Raw genomic sequence first — 26294 nt, 5'->3', positions numbered from 1 at the left:
GGATTTTGTGTACATTGAGTTCCCTGATCCCCTACTGTTTCAGCAAGTAATCACATTGAATCATGAGCAAGAAGTGTCTTTAAAACAAATGTAGACATATCTCAGATCTGAACAATTATTCATGAAGAATCCTGAAATTCTATTAGATAGAATGAAAACAACAAAAATGTAAACACTAATGTAAATGTTTTTCTGATTTGTACACAAAGCTGGATATAACAATATTACTAGGGTACATTTTAAGTCCATGTAAGTCATAAATATTAAATAATAAAAAGATAACTTAGCAGTTAAAAGCTTTTTATTATTATTATTTTCTTTATTTACATTTCAAATGTTATTCCCTTTCCTGCCCCTGCCCCAAAACCCCATACCCCATACTCCTTCCTCCTATGAGGGTGCTCTCCCACCTGCCCGCCCACTCCTGCCTCCTCAAATTCCCCTACACTGGGGCATAGAGTCTTCACAGGACCAAGGGCCTCCATTCCCATTGATGTCTGACAAGGTCATCCTCTGCTACATATGCGCTGGAGTCATGGTTCCCTCTATGTGTACTCTTTGGTTGATGATTTAGTCCCTGGGACCTCTGGGGGGGGGGGTCTGGTTAGTTGATATTGTTGTTCTTCCTATAAGGTTGCAAACTCCTTCAGCTCCTTCAGTCCTCTAACTCCTCCATTGGGGGTTCCCATGCTCAGTCTGGTTGACTGTGAGCATCCACCTCTGTATATGTCAGGCTCTGGCAGAGCCTCTCAGGAGACAGCTATATCAGTCTCCTGTCAGCATGCTCTTCTTGGCATCCACAATAGTGTCTGCATTTGGCAACTGTATATGGGATGGATCCCCAGGTAGGACAGTCTCTGGATAGCCTTTCCTTCAGTCTCTGAATTTGTTCCCATGAGTATTGGGAACAAGATTTGTTTCCCAGAACCCACATGGCAGGTCACAATCATTTGTAAGTCCAGTTTAAGGGCATCCATTGCCCACCTTCATGTGGTGCACATAAACACATGTAAGCATACACATGATCATAAAAATTAAAATTTAAATATATGTTAAATGTAAGATAAATTATTATAAAGGCAATGACATTTAAAACAACACATTGTAAACATCAGGCTTTTTTGACTATTTTGTAATTACTCATCAAAATCAACTAAAAAGTAAGCAAAGAAAGACAAATCTGAGTAAAAATGTTTGAGGCCATACTGACAACCACACTTTGTGGACCCTGATAACTGACAGCTCCGTGTCCACACTAAGTGAGATAGAGTCTTCTGTCTTAACAATTTTTGTCAGGGACTGCCAGATAGTTAATGAGTCGTGTACCTCTTGGAGTTTGGACATTTTCAAAGTTGTCAGTGTGGACTCTCCCCAAGCTATTCCCAGAGACATTCGGCATCCCACAGGCTCACCACATGTCAAGGTTCGTTTGACAGTAAAATCAACTGTATATTTCCTTATTTGGTTATTCATTTCCAAAAGCCTGGGAAAAAAAAAACTACTTCCTACATCATGAGTCAATGAATTTACTTCAAAGATGAATGCATTTATTGAGCATTTTCTGTGAAGAAGGTATGGTTTAAGAGTTTTACTGAGTTACTGGATGAAGCATCTCAGAATTTTACTAAGCTCCTGTTAATAAGCATAGCAGAGTATTATTAATAGTGTCAGGGGTTGTCTCTCTCCCATGTGATGGGTCTCAAGTTGGGCCAGTTGTTGGTTGGCCATTCTCTCCATCTTGGTTCCATCTTTGTATCCCTGAACTACTTGTAGGCAAGACAAATTTTGGGCAGAAGGTTTTGTAGGATTGTAGTCCGCCTCCCTCCACTGCAGCTGACAGAAACAGATGCAGGGACCCACAGCCAAACCATAGGCATATCTCGGGGAGTCCTGTGGAAGAGTGGGGTGAAGGATTGAGGGAATCAGAGGGGTCAAGGACACCACAAGAAGACCTACAGAGTAAACTTACCTGGGCCCAGGGAGGCTCACAGAGACTGAATCACCAATCATTCATTGGATGGACTGAGGCCCCCTACACTTATGTAGAGGATGTGCAGCTTGTTCTTCATGTGGGTCCCCTAACAATCAGAGTGGGGGCCCGTCTCTGACTTTGTTGCCTGCCTTCGGTGCCTTTTCCCACAGCTGGCCTGCCTTGCCTCACCTCAGTGGGAGAAGATGTGCATCAGTCCTGGATGTTTCAGGGTGAGTTGGCACCCATGGAGGGCCTCTCATTCTCTGGGGATAAAGAGATGGGAAAACAAGGGAAGGGGTATGAGAATGGGACTGAGAGGGAAAGAGGGAAGGGGGCTTCGACTAGACTGTAATGCGAATCAGAATTAAATAGTTTTACTCAGTTTGCCTTTTTACATCCTCAGATCAACTTTTGTGAGAATCCCTTTATTATGCTCCCTTAAAGGATAGGCAAATTGAAGTTTTAGAACAGCTAATATTTTTCTTAATCACATAGTTAAGTAATCACAGAGCCCAGGGTCTTAGCATTGCAGCCTGGGTGAACCAATCCTCTATAACCTACTTGCTACACAGAGGTCAGACAGATAAAGCTCATGTGATCCTCATTTAACAATGTACAGATAACATTATAAAGACTGGAAAAGCTATGTATTTAGAAATGCACACACACACACACATACACACCAATTAGTGAAAACAGAGACCACAATTTTGAAAGAGAGTAAAGGGGGGCGTACATGGAAGGATTTGGAGAGAGGTAAGGGAACAGAGAAATAATATAATTTCAAAAATAAATATTCTAAAAAAAAATCAATAATGCTTGAGGGGTCTAGTTGAATCTTTTTCTTTTGGGCTTAGTCTGGCCTTTTTCATATTCTTAAATCTCCTTTTTCAAGATGTCCAGAGGTGGCTAAAGCCAGCTGCTTAGAAAAGAAATGGGTATGGGTAGTTGAATCTTTTTCTTTGGGGCTTAGTCTATTCTAGCCCTTCTTATATTCCTTTTTTATATATATAACTAATCGGCCATATTTATATGCCAATAAATTCTCAATTCACAAGATGCACACACAATAATTTCAGAGCCAGTTGATAATGATACAAGTTGCCCACCTAGGTTAGATAAGTTATCCCAATTATTCTATCCTTTATGATATTTATACCTACCTGTGGCTATTTAAAGCCACGGGGAATCTAAATCATCTTCCTCTTGCGCCATCTTCCTTCCCCTCCTGTCTCTTCCATCTCTGTCTCTGGCACTTTTCACACTGCCTCCCTTTTATTTCTCCAACCACAGGGTTCTTGTATTAATATTTAAAGTGATTGGACAGGGAAAATTCTGCTACACCATGTGGATGATGAAAATCCCTTTTCATATTCTTAAATCTCCTTTGTCAAGATGTCTAGACAAGCTTGGTATTTTATTTTGGTGGCAAAAGCCAGCTGCTTAGAAAAGAAATAGGTATGGGTATGATGTTTTGACAGAACTAGACAGGGAGCACTGAGTCTGTCAGAGGTACTGTGGACAGAATATAAACACTGATTCATGTGGCATGAAAGCTTCATCTGTAAAGCTGAATAATTCTTACTTCATTGTATGTAGTATATGACAAATTATAGATGTGTAGGAAAAGAATTTTAAATGATTAATAACAAGAAAAATAAGTATTGTAACTCTCTAGCTACCATCATGATGAATAGTCTTAATTTGCAAGCAGAAGAACTTCCACAGCTTGCTTGGATGACATACTCTATATATACATGTGCAAATGTATGCAGGTGATCCTGCATGATTTAAGTGTGCAGGAGCATGCAAGTTTGGATACACATAGGTGCATACATAGATGAGATGTAGCTGGAGAGGTGGAAATAAAACAATGACTATGTGTTACAAATAGATAAAAAGGAGACCAAGCCAAGGTACTAAGTATTACAGTAATGGTAGCTTCAGAGTTCTTGAGGAGAAAGGAGGTTGTGGGTGAGTGAAGTTTGGACATGTGTGGGGTAAATGTACACTACTTTCTGATACCTCCAGCCCATATTCCCATCTAAAATACACAGACCTTTTGTTTGTAGGATACTAGGAAGGTATGGACACAGCAGTAAACCTTTCTACATTGTCCCAGTTGTCACCAATTGGTCCATATACTATATAAAATTTTACATGTCAATGAACACACATTTTACCAAGACTATGTGTGTGTGTGTGTGTGTGTGTGTGTGTGTGTGTGTGTTTGGAATTCTCTATGCATCCAGCGTCCAGGTCTCTGGCCCAAATACATTTCTGAGGGTTGACTTTGGGTCATGAAGCATACAGACTTCAAAGATTTTAGGAACTGGTGATGTGGGAGATGAAGAGAGATCCAGTGACTGTTTGGAAACAAACACTGGGCAGTTCTTTTCTTAGCAGGCAGTGTTTTCTGTCAAACAGGCCAGAACCATGTGCTAAGAACTGGGATCCATATCTTCTCCAGGGAGCAACCTTCCTATCAAAGACAGACATGGATGGGAAACGCTCAACATCTCTGACCTTGCCTAGAGTGTGCAAGGCTATGTGAACTGTGCAAAACATTTTTCATATGTAACCTTCCACCTCTGTCAGGAAGAATGCCCTTTCATTCCTAATCCTTCCTACAGTCTTCTCTAATGTCTGAGGTAAGTCTTTACTTACTGATGTCATTCCCTGAGGTTCTTCAGCATATCCCTTAATGGTGGGCAGGAGGGGCAATTTGCAGCCTGAAGCCAGCATGACAGGGCATAGAAAGGAAACTGTGTAGTTTTCTATTTGTGGAAATTAGATCTTTCAGTTTTAGAACCATCAGCTCACTTTTGTCTTGCTCTATAAAACAAACAGCCTACTTACTAAGAAGCAACGGAGATGTCTGGTAATTAGCCTTGTAGATAGATAGCACAATGTCTGACATGCAACTTTCTTGGCTCAGAGTTTCGGAGATTTTGAGTCTAGGGTCAGTCTATGCCTCTCCCCTGACTGTGACAAGGGAACCTGTTGTGGAGGTGCATTTGGGGGAAGAGCCTTCTCCTTTTGTGGCCCCGTCAGTCCTGACTCTCTCTCTGGATGCGCTTCGCACGACTCTTACAGCATCACACCATTGCTGAGAAAGCGCCACTGCAAACGGTGGGTACAGGGCTGCAGGGATTTGCTTCAGTTGTAAGCCTGCTGTAATGGCTGACCATCACTAATGAATCGACGTGAATCCTGTAGGCAGGCATTTGTTCACCCATTTCTGTCCCTGTGGCGCAGACAATAAGGCACCCAGAATAGAGTTCTCGATTTTATTAGAGAATATATCTAAAATACATTATCCATTGTGTTGTGGTATGTTATCTGAAGGGAAATATACTCTGCGTCACAACTATATTGATTTTTACATCTTCATTTACACCTCTAGAAATCAAAAGTCACTAAGTTACAACATAGTTCATATTTAAGAATAACTTTGCTACAAATATATAAGCTTTTTAAAATTTTTTCTTTAAAATAAGATCTTGGAAGGGTGACTATTCATTTCATTTATAATCATAAAACTATGACTGTTTTACCTGATTTGCCTAAATTACCTCAGTTTGTCTCATGATGTGGATTGCAATTAATCATTCTACCTTCATATGGTTTTAAAAATAGCATTTTAACAAACAGGCCTGAGTATTCATTATCCTATGGCTGTGAAGAGAAGCAAGAGGCCATGTCTGTTCTTTGTGTTGCATTGCCATGGCAGAGAAAAGGTGCCCTAAGTCGACCACCGGCCTGCCACTGTGCTGCCACCACATGAGACACCTGAGTCTTGCTTTTCACATTTTATTAATAAGCACAACGGGTGAGAAGTAAAAGGCCTACAATACCAGACGCAAAGTCGGGATCCAAATCACCAAGGTCGAACTGTGCTTAGCTACAGAGAGGCAGCCACACTTGTGCTGTTTGGACCCCTGCTTCAGGGCCATTTTATTTAAAGGACGCTTTGATCTTTCTGTTCTTCAGCGGCTGAGCTGGACGCCAGTTGTCCACCATCAGTTCTTCAGGATCCCCCTCCGCATTGAAGTTCAGTCTACGGAAATGAGACATCTAAAAGACACAACGTAATTAAAGAAATTAGTTTCACAATATTACATCCTTAAAGCGGCATGTTTTAGATTTAAATTCAACCTCCAAATCTGGGTGGTGGTGTACACCTTTGATCCCAGCACTCGGGAGGTAGACAAAAAAGGAAAAGAAAAAAAAAAAAAAACAAAAAAACAGCTAAATGCAGCCTCCACAGGAAAAATCTATTTACATATGAGCTTGCTTTTCTTGCTTTCCTTTTAAATTGAACAAAAATCTGTAAATTCCTATGGCATGTAAAGCAATGTAAAGTTTTAAATACATATTAAAGTTTTATTTTCTGTCCCAGAGAAGATAAAGTGCATCACAATAGGTAACTCCAGTCAGTTTTGGTCTTTCATGCTAACACTTTCTCTTGCTGGAGTCTGACAGGTCTGACTTAGAAATGAACAAGGAGCACAACGCTCATCCGCATGATGGGAAGATTTGTTGAGCATCCCTGATCTTCAAAACAAGGCTTCTGTGTTCCCAGGGAATTAGTGGAGGCTGCCTCAGAGGTGGGCGTGCCTGGATGTGATGCTCAAGAGTTTTTTCAACCACCTACGTTGAACAGAGCCAAGAAGCATAGCAAAACAAAGGGCATCTCAGAGGAGGAACACGAGCTGTGGCTCTGAGCTGTACACAAGACCTTCAGATCCTGTGGACTACGACATGCAAATATACAACTACGACATGCAAATATGCAACTACTATGGGATCTCGACAAAACGTGCAATTCATATGTGTAGCTTCACAGCATTTTCTAGAGTAAAGGGCAAATTCATTGTCCATAGCTATCTGTATTTGGTACTAGAGTATGTGCAGGCAATAAATCTACCTATCAAAGCTGCTATTGATAGAAGACTTCGAAACATCTAAGTTCTTCTTAGTGGAGAAATGAATGGAATGCTGACGTTTGGCACCATGTCTCAAGCACCACGTCTACAACAAGAAGTGGCGTTTTCATTTTTTCCTCATGCTACTTCACAGTGCTTGCCCAACTGTTAAAACTCCGGGTTAATTTTCAAGCCACATACCAGGCAAACATACCATTTTGTGGCCCACTTCGATTACACTGCATGTGAGTTTCTAGTTGTTTATTGATTTCCTCAGAGGTCACATGTGAATTATTTTTATCATTAACACATTAATAATCTAACAGAGAGTAGAGAAAGGATGTTCCCAGCCACTTCATGGAACGCACTTCCATTTTCCTGTGCTTACAGTTTTATCAACAAATTCCAGACAGTGAAATAAAGTTTGGCAATGTGACCTTTCTTGCATATCACAGGTCTAAACGTTCATGATTCCAAAAATTTCCAGGTTTAAATCACATAGGTACTCAAATAATTGTCATTTCAAAACCGGCTGCAGCTTTCTTTTACATTACAGGGATCTGCCTTTTGGAACTCCTGAGTAATGTCCACTTCCCACATTTCGGCTTTATGCTAAGGAAGCCAGGAGGACTGTCAGGGTTCAGACTTGGCGCCTCACAATCACAAGATTATGCTAAACTCTTAGTGAGCGAGAGGCTGGGAATTATCGCTGACATCTGTATAACTTTCAATATGAAATCTTATTTTTTCAAAGACTCTCTTTCCTCCTAGCTGTTAAAAAAGAATAAGCTAATGAGCAGATATCGTTCTCCTATAACCCTCACAATCAACAGCACTTTCCCAGATTAAACAACCTATCTAAGTACTAAGGTGCTGGCTACTACCAGCAAATCTTTACTGCCAAACACTCTGTGGCAACAGCCACAGGGTGAGACCACAGGAGGATTAAATCCCAGGCCCGACTGGGAAGAGCAGCTTTTCTGCCTCCACTGATTAGAGAATTCTCCCTAGAAAACCAACCTGCTCACTGCTGACAGTAATGGGTTCTTTGAGCACGATCCAGGTCACACATTCCAGCAGAGGCGGAGTGGTCAGAGAGCCAGGGTATGTCCAGTAGTCCAAGTTTCCAGGAAGAAGGGAGCAAGGATCGAAGTTAGCAAAGGCCGCACGCTTCCCCTGCAGGGCAAATACACAGAAGACAGTCAGCACAAGAGTCTAGCGGGAAAGACTATCATCCACAGGTCCAGTCAGCTCTTACTGCAAGGCTTTTGTGCAGAGCTTTCAGGTTTATTGACCAACAAAATGAAGAGCACTAGCACTAGACATTTTGCTTGGAAACAGATTGGCAAGTGAGAGCATTCAAAAGTTACTATGTTTCATCTTGTCATCAAAACAATACCTTAGGTTATTTTCAGGGCCCTTAACTGATTACATCTGGCATTTAAAGCTATATTGTTACCCCTAAAATGGTAAATATAATTAGGTTGCAATAATAGAAATGTAGGATCTTTGATAGTAAGGTGGTAATTTTGCAGTGATAGTTCATAGATCCATTAGAATGAAAACACAGCGTTCAGCTCTGGACACAGCACTTTTAAAGCAGTAACTGTGGGTGGAAATGTGAGATTTCATACCACTGTTTTCTTTATAAGGTCACTGAGAGATGAAGCAATATAAGATAAGAATAAATAAAGGGAACTAGACATAATTAGCAACCAGGAGAGAGAATAGAACCATATGGAAAATGCATCATCAGGGTAATCACGTGTGATTCAAGGACGGAGCATAGCTGCAACGATTTACATTTAATAAGCTGGGTGGTAGGTCAGTTTGAAGATGGGCTTGGTGCAGCCAGCCTGCCAGGTTACCAGTCATGGCAAGCGGATGCCCAAAAGCCGCAGCACATCATTGCTGCATAGAGGGTTTAAGCACAGAATGGAGGAACTCAGGTCATTGAATATGAATTTCCACGAAGCAGGCCTTTGTCCATCCCACACATCTCTGGATCCCTTGATTAACGTGGTGATCATAACATAGCAAGATTCTCACAAGCGCCTTCTGTATGAATCAATGGGTGGTCTGTTCAGAGGATTTTTCTGACTCTTTGATGGTCTCTGGCTCTTGCATATGTATGCTTCTAATAGCAAATCATTACAAATCACACTATTTACCAGAACAAGAAGCTACTTTTGCAGAAAGAAAAAAAAAATCATTATATAGAAGCAATTATTTACCTAAAGTAAACTGTTCGTGTAAACACCATGACATCAACAAGACTATTCATTTTGATCAAGGGAAGTGTTTAAAATCAAGAGTATTAAAAAGGCTTACCTTTGTTTTAATGGAATGCAGTGCTTCAAGGATTTTCTGAAGGCCTTGTGAGGCAGGTCCAATCTGCAGAAATGCAGAGGTTATAAGGCCTTATGAGTCAATTGGCACCACAACAGTTTTTGATTTGAGCAACTCTATCGAAAATTGTTCAGAGAACAACAATAAAAACAGCAACAAGTAAAATCTGCCCCTTAGACATCTGTGGCTTGTAAACACTGACAACACATGTTTTGGCAGCAGTCACTGAATCTTTAACCCGCCTCAGCTTCTGTCTCTGTAACTCACTCCCCTGAATTAGCTTGCTCTGTGTCCTATCTCCTCCAACCGCTAAGCTGAAAGAACAAGATCTTACCTCAGTGGCTGCTTTTGAGGAGCGCACACTCTTGCCTACCCTCCTACACACGCTTCCTGCTTCTCCCCGCATCCCCTGTCCCCGCACCCTCTAGTCTTCCTAGTAGTCTCTTGACTCCTGTTCCTTTCCGAACATCAGTAACCATGTCCTCAGTGCTTTAAAGCCTCTCACTAGCGCTTCTCAGGATTATATCCTGGGCACATTTCTCTGATTGATGCCTCTGAGTGACGCAAGGAGCCCCTGCAGCGTCCATTTCAGCTTGAGACTCTATTAAATACCCATCCAATGTTCTAGACTCCCCTTTCCGACTTGCTAGGGGCGGCTCAACTCTTGAGATCCTACAGTTCCTGAAATTTGCTGACATTGAACCACCTAGAACCACCCCATCAGAACTTGATCTCAATTTAGCTGTCCACCCAAAACAGAGCAGTAACCTTCACTTAAGGTTCAATTTAAACAAATTATATCCTATTGGCCATCTTCAGTTACATTTTGTCTGTTCTTCATATTACTATCTAACTAGTTTCTAAGTGACACACCCCACAATGTCCCTCAGATAGCCATAACGAAGACATGGAGTGATGGAGGGAGAATTAAACCTGAAAACGCTTTAGCACCAGAAGCATTTCCTCAGATTTTTGTAAAAAGTTCTTCCTGTTATAAATATTCTGTCTAGCCAATCACCTTAAACATAGAAAGAAACAAGGGACTGGGCCATTAACTAACCTTCAAAAAAATACCCAAAACAGCCAATCCATCCGGTTGCTGCACAGCTTTTCCAAAATCCCCATATTTGGTGTTCCAGTGAACCAAGTGAAGCTAAAATCATGGGAGACAAACCACAGTAAATGATTCACACACTAGAAGCCAACAGGTCTTACCTAATAACTACTCTTCCCTTTATAGAGAAAGGTTATCACAGAAAAAAATGTGGATAATTTTAAGCAAAACTTGATTTTATTCTAATTATACTAGTTATAGCAGCTTATCATTTCAAGAGCAATGCTAAGACAAGGACATGTAGAATTTTTTGGAAAAAGCAGATTTTATTTATGAATTTATAATAAAACAAACTCAATACTATTCTTACAGCCTTAGCTGGATGATAACAAAACACCTAAGAAACCAATGGAGGATCTTTTGCAAAGAGTTTATCCATTCAGTATGGGCTGTACTTATAAAAAGCTTTGGAAATTAATGCTAAATAGGATTTTCCCCGTAAACAAGAAATGATCTTACCTCTGCAGCATATTTTTTTTTGTTCACAGTGTGCTCAGAGCCCTGGCCATCAGATGAGCCCCAGTGAAAGTGAAACTGAATCAATCTGTAGGAGCCACTGAGGGGTCCTTCCTTCAGCACTGGAATTATAATGCATGCATGTAATGTCTCTGTATTCATACCACACACACACGCACACACACACACACACACACACACACACACACACACACACACGAACGCATACACACATGCACAGAAATGAAAACCAGACAGATTTAATAGAATGCTGATCTAAGCTATTTCAACTGTTTTATTTTCCAATGTGCTAACTGATGGATGACAGATGCCTTGTCGATCATTGCTGGACTTATTAGTAGCACGTCTCCTATAGGTAAAGATTCAGACAGAGGAGATTTACAATGACACTACTTTACAATTTAGTGAAAGGACTAGAGAACTGATCGGTCCAGGAACCCAAGGGCCTGTTTTCTATGTGGCCCAAAGATTGTCCTGACTTCCTACCAGTCAAATACCAGAATTTGGGAGAAAAATTCAAAATCTTGTAAAATTTAACTATTTTATGTTTACACTAACTGGCATTACCTTCTGAAAACTTGTATCAAACCTCTGGGGCTTCCCAACCTGTAAAATGTGTGCATTCAGTTATTTTACTAATAATCACCTGTATCATCTCTCATCTGTATGTACAGTTCAACACGCTTTGTCTTCTCCCACAAGCTAAAATTCTAAGTACAGGAACTATCCTAGATTCTCTATCCTGAAATTAGGTAGTCTTTAATCAATAAATCATCGCAGAAGCCACATGCTTCAATCCCTGCATTCATAGGTACTTGACCAGTGTATCTTGGAAGAGGATTATAATAGAAGGAACAACTAAAACTTTTACCTTACTTGTATGCATCTATGATATTTAAACAATATAATCAAATATTTTCAGAAGTAACAAAGTTCTATTAATTTATTTTCCTAGGACTGGCATTAAAGCAGCTGTTACTTCAGGTACATTTTTTGCCCTTAGACAATAATTCTATAAAATAACGAGCTTAACTCCATGGTGGCTTTGTAAAACATAGAACCGTGTCCGTACAGTAAATATCATTTGCTTCATTTCACTTAAATATGTTTAGCCGGTAGCAAGCCTATTCATCTATTCAAAGTAAAGGGTGAATCTGGCTGAGAGATGCAGCATAGCCTTTCCACGCCAACTACGCAATCACTGGCTACAGACGCTTCTAACAGACCAAGAGAAAACAGGAAGAATGAATCATAAATGGTGTTATATCACACATAGGTGAAGAAATAAGAACTTGTATATACTATGCTAAGATCAAATCCCTTAAAGCACAGAAGCTACTGTGTTTATCTATCTGACGAGTCAGCAAGGAAAAAAATTAAGCCCAGCCTCCTCTACTAGTTTATTTGGATTTTTATTTGTTTGTTTTCTCAGAAATAAAAGAACACTTTTCTTAATAGTACCTGCGTAACAATGATATCATCTTTATAAAACAACTTAGTACTAGGGAAAAAATTCTGTACATTACTTTCTCAAACCTCACAACCAATTGACTGATCATATACAGGAAATGTCATTTATAGTCAATAGCTCAGCCAAGGGCCAAATCCAGTTCAGTGACCCTACCCTACACATCAGGCATCACCGATGTAAGAGCATTGGCTTTCCCAGAAAAGAATCAAGCTACCACCCCACATTGTAAAGTGACTAAACGTTCCCACTAGTTCTTTTTCTTTCCTTTCAGACCTTGAAATCCCATCATCTTTCAATTTTGGGGGGTAGGGGGATATTGTAACTACAAATATGTTTGAATCCACATACACCTTTACTTTGAAAGGCTTTATGATCACCAAAAGAAACAATTCAATGTAGACATGCCCAGTGTTAATCTTTAACACTGGACAGCTATTTTAGTTCACATTAATATAAAACTGTTGCTATGCAGATCAAAAGTCCATTGTAATTAGAAAAAAGTTATTAAATCTTTAGAACTGAATTGCTACAGACAGCAGCAATTCAGGTCAGGTTTCAGAAAAATTGTGAGTATGGAGTTGATTTCATGCTTGGAAAACATTGTTATAATCATACAGTTGTTTTATCGTGGATAGATGGAACATGTATTACTTTGTCTAAGAAATAAAAATAACACTTTGATTAAATATAGCTTATACTATATTACAAGATACATTTATTCATTCTGATCACTATATACCATTTTAAAACTGTCTTGGTTTATAATGAAATCAGTTTTTTTCATGTGAAAATATTTTTCTTTGTAGTAGAAATCACTGGCTGCAGGCTTCTCTGTGAAAGCCAGGCCTTGGAAGTGGGGCAGGCATTCGGCAGAGTACACACTCACTGTGTGCCATAGAAACACATTCCACCAGGTGGCAGATACAGGAAAAGGACTTTCAAATTTTAATTTAAATTTCATATCAAAACTTGTCCCAGTTTTAACCTTTATAATCTGTCATCAGTTAAACACAATATAAATGCCGTAACACTATATACTGTCTTCTTATATTGGACTTAAAAAAAATATTTAGCAGTATTTTCATTATGATAGGAGATTTTATACTACTAAAATAAATTAAGATCCCATATAAAATCATTGAAAATTTACCATTTTCACTATTTTTCTTCTTAGTCACTATTGATAATTAAGATCTATTTGAACAACAAGCTAAAGACCACTGGGGTAAGTAATCTCCCTTAATCCCAAATTACAAATTAACATCCTCCCAATGTGTTGCTCATAAACAAATGTTTTAGCAATATCCTTTCAGACAAATGAATACTTTCCTCAGATAAGATTTAAATGTTAATAGCTGAACTATTTTCTCCACAAATAGTCTGGAATTCTAAAATTCACGGTTGCAATCTTTACTATTGATTAGATCATGCATACTTTTGCACTGGCAGCAGCGAATAACCCTAGGACTATAGTCATGCAAACAAATCTGAGAGGGGTTGCTCCTGTTCCATTTCTTCTAACCAGTTAAAAATCAAAGTGTACAACAGTTTTAGGGTAACCTAGTTAGGGATTACATTAAAAACAAAATTTAAACTGACCCTTGTTAGGAGTAAGTTTCACTACTCAAGAGTGTTTAAGAAACTCTGGTCATTGTCCTAGGTATTAATAATTATTCTGGCATTACTAACTATGTGCATGGAAACCCTTCATTGGTTGCTTATGATCACTTGTGGCCGGTAAATTTAGAGCTCCAAAATTAAGTCCCTAGAAAGTTCAACAGATCCCAGGTACAAAGCCCCATTATGTTATCCAGACAATGGTTGGCTTCAAAGGCAGACAGGGGAGTCACTCATCCTCTTTCCTTCTTCTTGAAGCAGCATCAACAAATAAATACTGTTTCTGTTTTTAAAAGGAGCGCTAACTGAGATGAACAAGATGTGGGTGCCGACCCAAGAATTCTGACTTTGCTCTCATTATTCATCCCTAACTTTGCAATAAAGCAGAGAGTTTTAAACTTATCAGCAAGAGTTAATAAGTTAAGAATGCTTAACGCTTTGCCTCCTTTTGTACCAGAAAAAGCCGGTAAGAAAACATTTCAAGCAGAGAAGGTTATTTCTTAACAATACTTTTTTTTAAAAAGAACATTATTAGCAATTTTTCATTAATTTAAGATTATTGACTTTAAAGGAATGTTGACAACTTTAGTGCGAGCTTCAGTCTAAGACATTAATTCCATGCTCTAAAAGAATTTTCTCCAAGTAAATAAATACAACACCAAACCCAGCTAGCTCAGTTTCTGACACCAGGTACTTAAGTCTGGGTATAAGATAACATTCAGAACACATTGCAAGGCCTGACTTCAAGATAAATTCTAGAAGGCTAAGATCCCAGTGCTGGGGAGTGGGGAGTGGGGGAGGGTAGAGGGGATGTAAATGACTGATGCATTTAAATACAGAAAATAAAAAAAATTTGAGACTCTAAAAATGCTAAAGCACATGAACAAAAATAACTCAATAAAGCATTGCTAAAATGTTAACTTTTGAAATAATATCAAGTAACAAAAATAAATTACTTTTAGACTTTAAATGTAAAGAAAAATTACATCGGCTTTTAAAAACATAGAACATACAACTAAAGATTGATAATATTTATCATCTGAAGATTCTTTCTTGTATTCTCCTTTTAAACAGCGGCTAGTTAGAAAGTAGTGCCACAAAAACAAGCCTCAGTTCAGCAAGAGATTTTCTTTCTTTCCTTCCTTCTTCCTGCCTGGCTTCCTTGTTTCTTTCTCTTCTCCCTCCCTCCCTCCCTCCTTCTTCATGTTGTGGGCTGACTATAGTATCACTTCCATTTGTTAAACTTTTGAGAATCTAAGAATGTTTTAAAAAGAAAATCTATGTAGCCTATTTCCATGTGACACATTATTTAACACTTTCTGTGAGTTTTCCTTTTATATCAATATTTTAATGCATTCTAGATTTTTGTTTAACCAAAGTAACTGAAAGAGATAGAGATACTAGCCAAATTACAAAGGAGTCTTTCATGGGCAAAGGAGAACTCTAATCTTTGCTGGCCCTTGTTTTTCCTAGACTGTGTTGCTATCTAGGGCACACAGACACACATCCTGTGCTCTCTTTAATCCCCTGGGGTTTCCTAAAGCCCTTTGCTGGAGTCTCTTCCAAAACACCCAAACCCTTTATTTCTCCTGAAGTATCATGTCAGTTACTAAGCCTCCTCCACGTTTCCACAGTTCCTACGACCACATCATTTTTACAAGCACCACAGTGGCAGCCTTACCTTCTCACAGATGATGATAGACACCCAACTGAGGACATTGCCTGTGAGTCTCTAGCTAAACAGACTTTCCAGGGTTTCCCACCAGGGAAAGGAGTTTAAGTCAAAAGAAGTATTGGCAACCTCACATCCGGCTCCCCACCCCCCTCCTGCTCGGAAATTCAAGGGCTTAGCTGCAGGCTCCTGCTATGAAACCATCTCCTTTACTCTAGTCTCCAAAAGCTCTGGAACCCTGCCTTGTGCCAGCTGAGCCGGCTTCCTCTCTTCAAAACCCCCTCGCCCATGTTCTCTGTCTCCTGTGCTAGGGACTCAGATTCTCCTTCAGAGAATTCTTACCCCAATCCATTTCTATGATCTTTTGGATCTCAAATCAAGAGTCCAGAATTCCTTGAACAGTTTCTTTTTGTTTGTATCAAAGTTACAGTCAGAGCCTATATTTGTATATTCTTCTCTTTTAGATATTTTCAATACATGGTGGATTCTGATGACACTGGAAAAGGAGTCAGGGTCACCTGCCCCCATGACCCTGAGTTTATGAAGTGTGAGCTGATCTTAGTGACGAAGGCAGACAGGAGTGAGAAAGACAGTTAAGCAGACAGGGAGTGGGCCATGGCTAGGTAGCAAAGGATAACCCACTTCTTAGGCACCCTCATCACTTGAGACAAAAACCTGGCAGCTTAAAACAAAGGATCTGTAAGATCTCAGCCTCCCACTAGCAGGCCCCTGCTGACAGACAGGCTCAACAAGTTCTGAAGCCTACTCTGGCCACACACAGTTCTGGACCAATCAGCCATCCTAGCTTCCCTCCAAACTGACCAACCCTGAATGACTTGTCAGGTTCGGAAACCCCTGCACTGGAGAAGAGATTTTCTCTTTTCTTTTCGAGTACCCTCTCTACAGAAGGTCTTTTTCCTAAAACCCACCTTTCTTCAACTGTTAATTCTGACTGAGGTATTTGAGATTTCTCTGCTGCTATTGAAATATAATGGCCAACCTGATTGTCATACTTTAATGACACATTATATAGCATGCTATTATTCCGCATGGTCATTAGCTGACAGCAATAGTAGCTGTTTCCTCTGTCTTTGTCCTTTTCCTCTAAAATATCCTTTACTCCAAACCACCAGCAAACAACGTGTTTACAGCCCCATTTCATTCAGTGACCTTCAAAGGAAAATATTCAGGAAAATAGGACACTGGCAATTAAATCAACCAGCAGGCCGTAAAGGCAGCCACTGTGTCTAAATGGGACTGGGTCTCCTTTTTCTACATAAAGAAGAAAGCATTCACCAGCATCCCGTCTGCAGGCCCTATTACAAATAAATTATGGTAATAGGATTTTGTTTTTTCAGCAACTGCCTAAGCATATTCAAACAACTCTGAAAAATCTTCACTGTGGGATAAATTTTTGAACAAGATACTTATATATACCCACCCTATGTCGACACTGACAAATACAAACAATGTTTACCGAGAACTTCAACCTTTTAAATATTCAGATTATGATCACTTTGTGCACTACTGACTTGGAGCAGTACACATTAAGACATACCTCCTGAGGATATCTTTCATCTAGGAGCATGGTTTCTGTATTGCTAAAGACCTGACTTGCTTTCTGTGACATCCCACAGGCACCTTGCCTGATGCCCTACATATCTGATAGTCCCTGAGGATACCTCACAGTAATTAGCCTACTTCTAGGACCTTTGAAAGAAATCAGAGTGACATCTTAGCTTTTGGACACAAATGGTGATGGCAAGGACCGTGTCCCTGTATTTTCCATTAAGACTGAAAATAACTATTGACTAAAAAGGCCAATGTTTTCCTAAACACTGACCTGCATAGTCCTGAGAGTCATCAAACTCAACGTTAAAGGAGTGGCCATTGTTGACAATGCTCTTGGACGCAGCTTTATCATAAGATATGAGCAGAGGCTGTAGGGCAGGGTCATGCTGGGCAGTCGCTGTGTCAATGTCCACAGGGGACTGCCGGTCTCCATTGGCAATGGGGAAGTCCTTGTGCCAGTTCTCTGGTCCTAGAGATGAGAAGACAGCTGTGAGGTCATTGCTGTGGGAAAGGAGACACCAGCCACTGGAAGCCAGTGGTGTTTCTAGACACAGTCTGCTCAGTTCCAAATTCGGAGGTGATACTAACTTAACATTTATGAAAACAAAATGTGCCTCTGTCCTTTTATTTGTAACATGGGGTGATGAAATATTATCATGTCTACCTCATAAGGCCAGCACGAAAATTAGTCAATATACATCTATTTCTTAATATTGTCAGACAAGCATTAGCAATTTTGAGATCTTTTTACTCAAAATCAGTGACTAAAACTGGACAGAACTACGGAAAACAAAGTGGTCTGACTGGGGATATAAATCCTCTTGTGACTGAGTTTGGAACATAGATTCTAAGGCATTATAACATAGATTCTAAGGCATTATAACAGGTCCGAGAACCTTGTGCTGCCACACTAGGTGACAGTAAAGACCATATAGACCAAAACTCAGGCTCAGACCCCTCCTTTAGAATTCTCTTTGCTGGGGAGCCTACACAACCCAACCACAAGTCAGGTGCACCTTCTTTTCCCCTCAGATGGGTTCATATGCCAAGGCCTATGATCTGGAAGACGTCTAGGTATCTACGATTGACCCTCTAACTCTAGAAGTTGAAAGATGCATGGAAAACTCTGGAGCCAGAGCAATTAGACCCAAACGGGCTCCAGAAGATGCCACAACAAAGTGCACTGAGAATCTTAGCCACAGTGCAGCAGATACTGATGTGAAGGGGACAAGTGTTTCCCCTTAACCTTTCTGAGAAACACAACTAAAATGTTAGTAACAACCCTTGTCCGATTCTGTCTAGGTTGGCCTTGGGTGACCGGCTGTGGTCCCCATAGGTCTTGTCGTCTGGTCTTGCGTTGGGTTATCCCTCCCAACCCCTGTGCGCGGCCAAGCAAGTTTGAGATCAGATCCTAGACAGCGCTCTGAGTCGGGCGCCAGGGACATACCAGAGCGGAGACCCGGCATCCAAGCTGCGCTCCGGGATCTGCGGCGCGAGGCAGGTGCCTGAGCCGAGACTCGGAGCGCGCGGCCCGGAGCGCGCGGCCTCCGCACTCACCGTTGCGCTTGCTGTATCCCCAGTGGTGAGACATGGTCACGCCGGTGATCGGGGCAGAGCAGAAGTTGTCGTCCGTCTAGCGGTCCTGCAGTGTGTGTCGCGGGTCGCACCGTCCGGCTTTTATAGGCTCCCGCCAACTTAGTGCTCTGGGCGGCCCAGGGGAGGGACCGAGTGGACCTGAGCAAGGGGAGGAGACCGTGGAGGTGGCGGACGGAGGTGACAGGCAGAGGTGACAGGCGGAGGCCTCGGTGTTCGAGGGCCCCCGCACCTTGCTTGGGGCGGGGCGCCCTCCGGCTCCTCTCCGCTTCTGCGTCCGACCCGCTCTGCAGCAGCTGCGCGCTCTCCAGCTCGCCCCGGCGCGGCGCAGCCTCGCGGGCCGGCGCCCCTACTCCCCAGCCCCATTGTGAGCACAGACCTGGCCGCCCGCCCGCACAGCGCTGCTCCGCTTCCCAGAGCTGGCCGATCAGCCGGCCACCCGGCCGCGGCCCGCACGCACGCGGCTGCGGAGTTTGACCTTGGGCGGGGAGCGTCCTAGAGGCGCCGGGAGCGGGGAGCCCGGAGCCCGGAGCGGGAAGCGGGAGGGCCCCCTGCTGCCCGGCTGCGGGAAGACGACCGGGCTTTGCCGCCAGGGCGCCCTCCAGCTTCCCGCTTGCTCCACAAATTAACCTTAGGCACCGAACTGTTGATGTAACATAACCAACACTTCTCAAAAATCGCTTTGCTTTTTGGAATTGGATTTTTAAAATGTCTTCCAAGGAGATGAGAACTTCCCCTTCCTGGCAAAGGAATTTGTACTTGACAAGCCGACCCCCCCCCCCCAAAAAAAACCCTTAAAAAATAAAAAAGGAAGGTAGCTCTATGGCTTTCCAGGGACCGTGGGTGTCCCGGGGACACACCTATCAATGTTCTTTTTGTGTATTTTTATTTAAACATTTCTCTTCACCTAACACTTTTTTTTCTTATTTTGACTTTGTGAACAATTATTTTGTACTGAATCTATTGTGGACCTGAGGCCGTAGTATTTAGAATTCAAATTGAGAAGGGTACAGTTTTTGTGTTTCTATGGAGGCACCTAGACATCACATTACCTATATATTAAAATCTATGTGTAAGTATAATGAAAAATATCTGACTACATTTTAAGTGTTCTCGGAATCATCATGTGCCTTTATTTCAGCCAGTGCCACACAAAGATGATGCACATGTAGATTTCCTTGTTCTTATACTAAGACCCAGTAAATTATGGTCTTCTGTAGACAAGACTCTTCAGGTTGATGTCAAAGGGAATTTTTGATGAAGAATGGTTTCTAGGACCATTACAAAGTACAGTTCACAAATGGTCCCTTGCATCTGTGACACTAGAGATGCATAATTTGCTGAAAGTTTCCCATTTCCTGTTCCATGACCACTGTGTGTGGAATAAGAACAGATTTTGATGAAGTACTTCTCAAGGCTTCCGACCCCACCAATTCAATCCTCATCCTGTCTGGTAACTCCTGTTAGGGAGTCTCCTTGCCCACCTTTGGACAGTCAAGAGGACATCAGGTATTATATTTCATATTCACTTTCTTTTCAAATTACAGAGGCTGTGGGCATTTTCTTTCTGCCAGGTCTTCATGATGGAGATGACTTCATAGTATCACGTGGATCAGTCACTGTCCAGCTCTGCTGTACTGGGGACATTCCTCCCAGGCAGTCATTCACTGGCTGCCAGAGGGTAACACTGGGCTTGTAAGAATAAAACCAGTACTTATGTATTCATGTCTTTTAGAGGGAAGAAATGTACTTCCTTCTAACCCAGGAGATGGGGGAAATTTACATATATGTGTATGTATATTCATATGTACATATACACACATATATTCATATATATGTGTATGTATAACATAATCAGGAAAAAATCATATAAAATTACTAAGACATGTTCCTATCATGATAACAAAAAGTCTTTGAGATAAATCATACAAAGCATTTGATTTATACTAAATTCAGCTAGTTAATATATTTTTACAAAGAAATATATGATTTATTCAATAATTAATGAAATAAGTAGATAGTTTCATAGTCATTAGAGTATTACGTTTTTAGGGAGACTGACAGCCATTCACTCCTTAGGACTCCTAGAGTCCTGTATGTAGACATGTCCCTAGCCTTCTGTCTATGATGGATGCAGTATCCTAAGCTGGTACAACTATTTAATCATCAGTTTGTAAACCACCACCCTAATTTGCTGTTGCTTGCTCATGTGGGAAGTGAGAATAATTACACCCAGTTAGGGCTGTTGTAAGAATTAAGTTAGTGAGTGCACATTAATCACCTGCCACCGGAAGCTATCAGAAAATTATGGCTTTAGAGTTTGTCCTAAACAGAGCTGTATAAAACATCTGGCCAAAGGGAGAGAGAGCCTCCAGCTGACTGGGTATTTAGGACATGAAATATATATATATACATATATATATATATATATATATATATATATATATATATGTATATATATATGCTTTCACCATGTACCCTAAGGTGGCTCTGAATTAAATTTTAGCATGTCACCCATAATAATGGTATTCATATCATAAGGTCGTGGTGAAAACTAGATGACATAACATGTTTGACATTATGCCAACAATTACGGTATATTAAATGTGAGTTACCATTTTACTATTGTATTTATTGAGCCCCTACTTAGTGTTACATATTTTCCATATTTTAGGGGGCTACATAAGGTAAACCCATTCACTTCCCGAGATCTCGAGTGCTACTTTGTGCTGCTACCATGTCAAGTTGATGCTGATCTTCTTGGGGTCCAGGATGAATGGATGTGGGGGCTGTAGGGAACAGTGAGCAAGCAGAAGCGAGGTGAATTCCAACCATGCCAATGAGTGCGAAGCTCAAGAGCCAGGAATGAGGAGGAGTGGCACAGGATAAGAGACCACTCTCAGACCGAGTGTCCTAGAAGCCCCGCTGAAGGAAGCCCTTAAAGAACCAGTAAGGAATGGCCAGGAACAGAACAGTTCATGTACAGGAAGTCAATATAAAAGCTTGTGCAGAGTTCCTAGCTTTACCACTGGGGTGAAGAAAAAGAAGACAAGCAGTGACATCAGCCAGGCAGAACTCGCAACCAGAACAGTACAGACCACTGTACCAAGGAGACAAGGAGAGGTTTTCTGTTTAAGTGTACAAGGAAGCCAGGGGACAGATGCGAAGGACAGAATGACACAGACTAGAACTAAGACAATTAGGAGCTTTAGGCAATCTAATCAACTCTTCATTTTACAGACAAGAATCAGACGGAGGGTCTGGGTGACCCTTGCTACGTATGCCTTTGTGTCTGTCTTTCTAAGAATTACTTCCAGAAAAAGATCCAAGTTGCTCTGATAGGGAAACTCTGTTCCCTTTCTGCCTGGGAACCTTCCAGCATTCCTCTAAAGGAATGAGAGCCGGGTTTTGTAGATTAGTACTGTGTTTCTAGGTCTTACCTTCTGCATAAGCCTGCATGATTTGTTCTCGTCTTCAAGCCTCCATGTTCATGTGTGGAATACATATAGCATACCTAGGGCTGCTGAGTGGTAAATTTCATTTATGTGGCTTAACTGTGGCTTCCTGTGTTATTAGCTCCTCTGTCGGTGTCCTTGTTATCTTAGGGAGACGTTCCCATTTGTGGAATTAGACTTAAGCTTTCAGTGTGAGCTGAGTCCTCCATTATAGCCCTGAGCAACATAGGCGGTCTCTTGAAACTTCCCCTGCTCCATTGTAAACTGATGAGGGAGACTTCTAGCTCCAGCATGTCATTATAAGAAAAAGGGTCTGGAAGATCTCAAAGGCCTGGCGTGGTTTCATGCCTGAATAAATAATATAATGATTATTATAATACTTTTCACTAAAAAAATAATAGTTTGTCTTTTCCCTGCCACTAACCTGAGTGGAAAAGGAGCATTTAATTAGTGTGTTTGAGTTTTTACATTCTAAACTTACTAAAAGTATTAATTTACCCACCCAATTCTAAAATATTAACTTAGTAAAAGTGTGTATCTAACAATGCAGTTGTAAATGCTTCACATCAGTCTGTACTGAAGCAGGGGCACTGGGGGACAGAAATAAGTTTCTTGAGTACAGGTCACTCAGCTGGCAAGCGGAAGAGTCAGGAGTGGACCAAACTGGCAACTCGGGTTTGAACCCTCAGCCACCTGTCCTTTGGCCCGCCGAGAGCCAGTGCATTCCTCCTTGCTAAGGACCCTGCTCCATAATGCTGGAAAAACAATGTGTGAAAATTTTATGTGCAGTCCTACTCTGGAAAGCCAAGTTGGGTCAACATGCCGAACACCTTTAAAGCATCCTGCCAAAAGTCTCTCTAAGTAAAATATGTGTCTAAGATAACATTAACATTACATCTACAAACAGTTGAGTTCAACTGCCCTTAGCAAGCTGTTTTATAGATTAAAAAAAAAAATGTGGTATGTACATTTCTAAATTTAAAGACATTTAAAAATGTCTTTGCTTTTTCATGATACCTGGTAATATTTAACTTCTATAAAACTAAATACATCCAAACTAGTCAATGAACTCAAGTATGTCAACAAGTGTCCATGTTACACAGAAGTAGAATGAAATATTAAATGAGAAAATTAGATGTGTCTGTAAATTATTCCTTTTTAATATTTGGTGACTCGGGGAAGCTGCCATTTACCATACACAATTCTCTAGGTATAATAAAGGCCGACCTCCTTTTCCAACACTCATTCTCAAACAGTTTGCCTTGTAAGGAACATTGATCGTCACTGGATACATTTCTGGTTTTCCCAGTTTGGGAGACAGGGGTGGTGTGTGGCTGGCATCCAATGAGCACATTCCAAAGTTGCGCTGCATATGGACCAATGTACAGGAAAGACACGGGGAATATTAACCCCCAATGCCACCTGTCTAGGAAAACTTGGCTTACCCATTTACTCATTAGCTTCAGTTACCCGTGGTCAGCCAGAACAGGAAGTAGTAAATGGGAAATTCCTGAAATAGACAATTAATGAGATTTTTATCATCTACTATTCTCATAAATTCCAACAATGTTCGGCTTCATCCCACCCAGGACACGAACCATCCTTTGTCCAGTATAGCCATAAGCTGTAAACACTACCTGCCAATAGCTATTTAGCAGACATCTTAGTCACCAGATTGACTGCCCAGGTATCATAGGATTTTGTTCAAGCAACACCTGTTTCATTCACAAAAGTAGTAAGCCTGGCGTGAAACATGGGAGGACAGGATAACTCTGGAACTATATGCCAGAGCTGCAGAATATGAAAGAATGTTCGTGTGTGTGTGTGTGTGTGTGTGTGTGTGTGTGTGTTTTCTATTTACATTTTGAATTGGCAGTAGAAGTCTTGGGCTGTATCCCCTCAAATAAGGGAAGTCCCACTATGTCACTCTGTAAAATCCTGACATAAAAGACTGTCTCTACTATAAAGGGCGGATAGAACCCAGATGCAGAATGCTGCCTAGCAAATTCACAGTCTTGGGTTCATTGTCTCTATGTGTCTCTGTCTCTGTATCTGTCTCTCTGTCTCTCTGTCTCTCTGTCTCTCTCTCTCTCTCTCTCTCTCTCTCTCTCTCTCTCTCTCTCTCTCTCTCTCTCTCTCTCACACACACACACACACACACACACACACACGCACACACACACACCCTATAAGGTAATTCTTTTCTCAAAAGTCTGGGAAACAATTATGGTAATTACCTTTGTATTTAAAAACATCTGAGACCTAGAACTGTGCTATGTTCCTAATAGTCCCTCACTTATTTTTGGTTCAGTGGATTGGGTAGAAAAGAATAAAACCAACCCTACCACTGCACCTTGGGAAAACTGTCAGTTTATGCTGCTTGAGTGTGCACCCAGTGCTACCCACATCCTAACAGCTTGTTAGGTGAGCATTAGCTTCATCAAATGATTAAACTTCTCTTTTACCAATAAATCACCACTCTGGGGAATTTCTGACTTCCTCTTACCAGCACAAGCAAGCTAACACTTTCCATGCAGGGGTAAAGGCATCAGAACTAAATGCTTCCTCTTGCTTAAGGGCAGGAGGCCAGAGTTAGCCGTCTACTCCCAGGGGAGCAGACAGCACACACACACACACACACACACACACACACACACACACACACATACACACACACAGCCAGCACCTTCACAGTCCTGTGAAGTGTGAGTGGGCTACAGAGAATGGACATAGCTACATTTTATAGCTGGTTTTCTCGTCTTATGCTTACTCAAGTTCTTTCAGAAGCAGAAAGGAAATGTATTCAGATAAAGATTGTTTGAGAAGTTTTGAACTACTCAAAATCAGGATTCTGGAAGAAAGAAAGCATATAAGCTAAGAACATTGGTCTGACTTTGAATGTTGGTAGCATTTTCTTTCTTTTTTTTTTTTTTTTAAAGATTTATTTATTTATTATATGTAAGTACACTGTAGCTGTCTTCAGACACTCCAGAAGAGGGTGTCAGATCTTGTTATGGATGGTTGTGAGCCACCATGTGGTTGCTGGGATTTAAACTCTGGACCTCGGAAGAGCAGTTGGGTGCTCTTACCCACTGAGCCATCTTACCAGCCCGATAGCATTTTCTTTAAGCACCTTTGCTTCATAAAATAATTTAATGCATTTTGACCACTTAACACAAAATTTCAAAATTATACTCTGTAATTATCAACAGTATTTCTGTGCCTTGTCTCTCCTTTCTCACCCATCTTAGTACAGTGTCTGAAAGATAAAAACACATTTGAATGAATGTTATTTCAGTGGACAGACAAAATGTCACTTGGCTCTTATATGTCACAAAATGTGTTTTTTCTTTCTTCTGTCTCTCCTCTTCCTTACTTTCCTTCCTCTTCATCCTTCAGTTCCTCTTTTCTCTTCCTTTTGTTCCTTCCTTCTTTCCTCCACAGCAACAGGTGTCCTTTAAACCTTTCTTTCTCCTTTGACTGTCTGACCATACTGAAAGGGTTAGGACAATTCACAATGCATCCACCAAGTGCTGGTGCTGAAGAGTCCAAGTCATGTGCCTCCTATCATGCACCATGGCAAGGGTCTGCTTTTCTAATATCCATGATGCAAGACTCTTCTTATTTCATTTTCTGGTGCCCCCTTTGTAAGGCTGTGCATGGAATAATGGATTAGCAGAGCAGGAAAGTGTGGGGCAGAACCGGCTGGGGAGACAGACGGGAGACCACTGCTGCTCTTGCAAGCAGAAAATTGCACCCAGCTGTCCACAGTTCAGAGGTGTCCCTAGTGTGTCACTCCAGGGCAGGAAGAAAATGGAACTTGTGTTTATGACTAATTTTTTCATCCTCTAAAGTTATTTACTTTTATTTTATAGCAGTAGTATCTGTTATATAAAATTATATAACAGATATACAAGTTACACGTATGCCTATGTAACTTTAAAAAAAAAAAAGTCCTGTTTGGGGACTCACTGGAATCATCCCAAATATGCTTGGAGTCCATGGTGGGCTCCCAGGCCTGCTGACACACAACCAGGCTTTTCAGGTCACCTGCCCCAAGCCCTGTTATCTAAG

General features: G+C 41.0%; 1 protein-coding gene across 2 annotated transcripts; it reads right to left on the bottom strand.

Annotated features, from left to right (window-relative positions):
- Nucleotides 1–5248: 5248 nt before the first annotated feature.
- Nucleotides 5249–19247, bottom strand: Ca2 (carbonic anhydrase 2). Of its 2 annotated transcripts, XM_029537933.1 has the most exons (8): nucleotides 19145–19247; nucleotides 18730–18906; nucleotides 17444–17641; nucleotides 10823–10941; nucleotides 10310–10402; nucleotides 9232–9294; nucleotides 7921–8076; nucleotides 5249–6049 (listed from the first exon to the last, which is right to left on the bottom strand). In XM_029537933.1, the coding sequence occupies exons 2-8, from the start codon at nucleotides 18761–18763 to the stop codon at nucleotides 5930–5932; spliced, it is 783 nt and encodes a 260-aa protein (XP_029393793.1). In that variant the 5' UTR covers nucleotides 18764–18906; nucleotides 19145–19247; the 3' UTR covers nucleotides 5249–5929. The 2 variants fall into 2 exon arrangements, with proteins under 2 accessions (XP_029393793.1, XP_021051693.1); XM_021196034.2 differs by having other exon boundaries at nucleotides 18730–19228.
- Nucleotides 19248–26294: the final 7047 nt, after the last annotated feature.

Source organism: Mus pahari, chromosome 4 (assembly GCF_900095145.1).
Source record: "Mus pahari chromosome 4, PAHARI_EIJ_v1.1, whole genome shotgun sequence".
Classification (NCBI taxonomy): Eukaryota; Metazoa; Chordata; class Mammalia; order Rodentia; family Muridae; genus Mus; species Mus pahari.
Note: the sequence above shows the minus strand (reverse complement) of the source record. Positions and strands in the feature narration are given on the sequence as shown.